The 1,164-nt window shown below is 63.5% G+C and overlaps 1 protein-coding gene across 1 annotated transcript in view; it reads right to left on the bottom strand.

Moving 5' to 3' along the window:
• Positions 1–1,164, bottom strand: part of RADIL (Ras association and DIL domains) — a gene marked incomplete at its 5' end in the record, with an annotated part of 5,379 nt that overhangs the window by 2,941 nt on the left and 1,274 nt on the right. The window contains 2 exons of the mRNA XM_010159804.1: positions 618–808; positions 1,160–1,164. The exon at positions 1,160–1,164 is cut by the window's right edge and continues 155 nt beyond it. Coding sequence (XP_010158106.1) covers positions 618–808; positions 1,160–1,164 — 196 coding nt within the window. The remainder of the gene's footprint in view (positions 1–617; positions 809–1,159) is intronic.

Raw genomic sequence — 1,164 nt, forward strand, 5'->3', positions numbered from 1 at the left:
CTCTGCTGGCGGATCTCAGTGGAGGGGGACACGGGGAAAGCACGGCCCTTCCTGTGGCCCCAGAGCTGGGTGATGTGGTCCCAGGTGACAGGAGGAGGTAGCTCTGCCTGTGGGTGCTGCAGTCGATGGGGACAGGGCTGGAGAGGAGAAGGGGACCTGCTGGAGGGACATCCTCCCCGGGGAGCTGGAGACGAACAGCCGTTGAGCTTAACACCCGCAGCACGTCTTGCTCTCCCCATGCTTTACAAGCATTAGCTAATTAGTGCTTTTGTGCAAGCCTGCGCAGCTACGCGGGCAGGGTACAGGGCAGGGAGGACGGGGAACACGCAAGGAGAAGGGGAGCGCTGCCTGCAGACATCCCCCCTTCATCTCTCCTCCCCGCTAACGAGATTGCTGGGACGAGCCTGTCCTTCCAGCTCACCTTCCCGCACCCCCCAGGCTGGGGGATTAGCAGCACTAATCCTTCCAGCAGCTCTCCGCGAGGGCATCACCGCAGCTCCAGGCTGCGGGCGAGGGCAGCAAGCCCTTGGTGCTGGGCCTGGGGGGGTCTCCAGAGGGATCCGAGACCCTCCTGCCCACCCAGGAGAGGAACAGCCCCTCCACGGGGTACAGGCTACCTTTGGGGGTGCTGAGCCTGGCCCCTCGCCGGCGTGGGGGCTCTTGCTCTGCAGGCTCCAGAGGAAGTGGCGGATGTAGAGGAGGTGCCGGTAGATGTTGTCATCCAACGTCTCCATCTCCAGGTCCACTTTGAAGCCTGCGCTGGGCAGGATGATGGGCGGGTGGTTGTCGAAGGACTCCAGCATCTCGTCTGCAAGGCAGAGGGAGGGAGGCTAGTGCTGGTCCAGGCTGCACCCCGCTCCTGCCTCCCGGCTCTCAGCCACATGCCGTCTCCCAGGCGGGATCGGGGACACGGGGAGCTGTGAGGCAGCAGCACCGCTCACTTGGGGATGCGGGAAGGGCTCCAAGCCCTTCTGAGCACACTTGGCATCTTTTGCAATCCCGAATCGCAGGGCTGCAGTTACTCTTGATCGCTGCAGTTACTCCAGGAGCCCCAGGGAGAGGAAAGGAATTGCCTGTTTGGTTTGTACATAAAACCCTCGGAGGGAGCCTGCAGGTGACCGGAGCGCAAAGCCAGGGGCTCACCGGGCCGGAATGTGGCTGGGG

This window comes from Eurypyga helias, unplaced genomic scaffold (genome assembly GCF_000690775.1).
Source record: "Eurypyga helias isolate BGI_N326 unplaced genomic scaffold, ASM69077v1 scaffold25419, whole genome shotgun sequence".
In the NCBI taxonomy this organism is placed as follows: Eukaryota; Metazoa; Chordata; class Aves; order Eurypygiformes; family Eurypygidae; genus Eurypyga; species Eurypyga helias.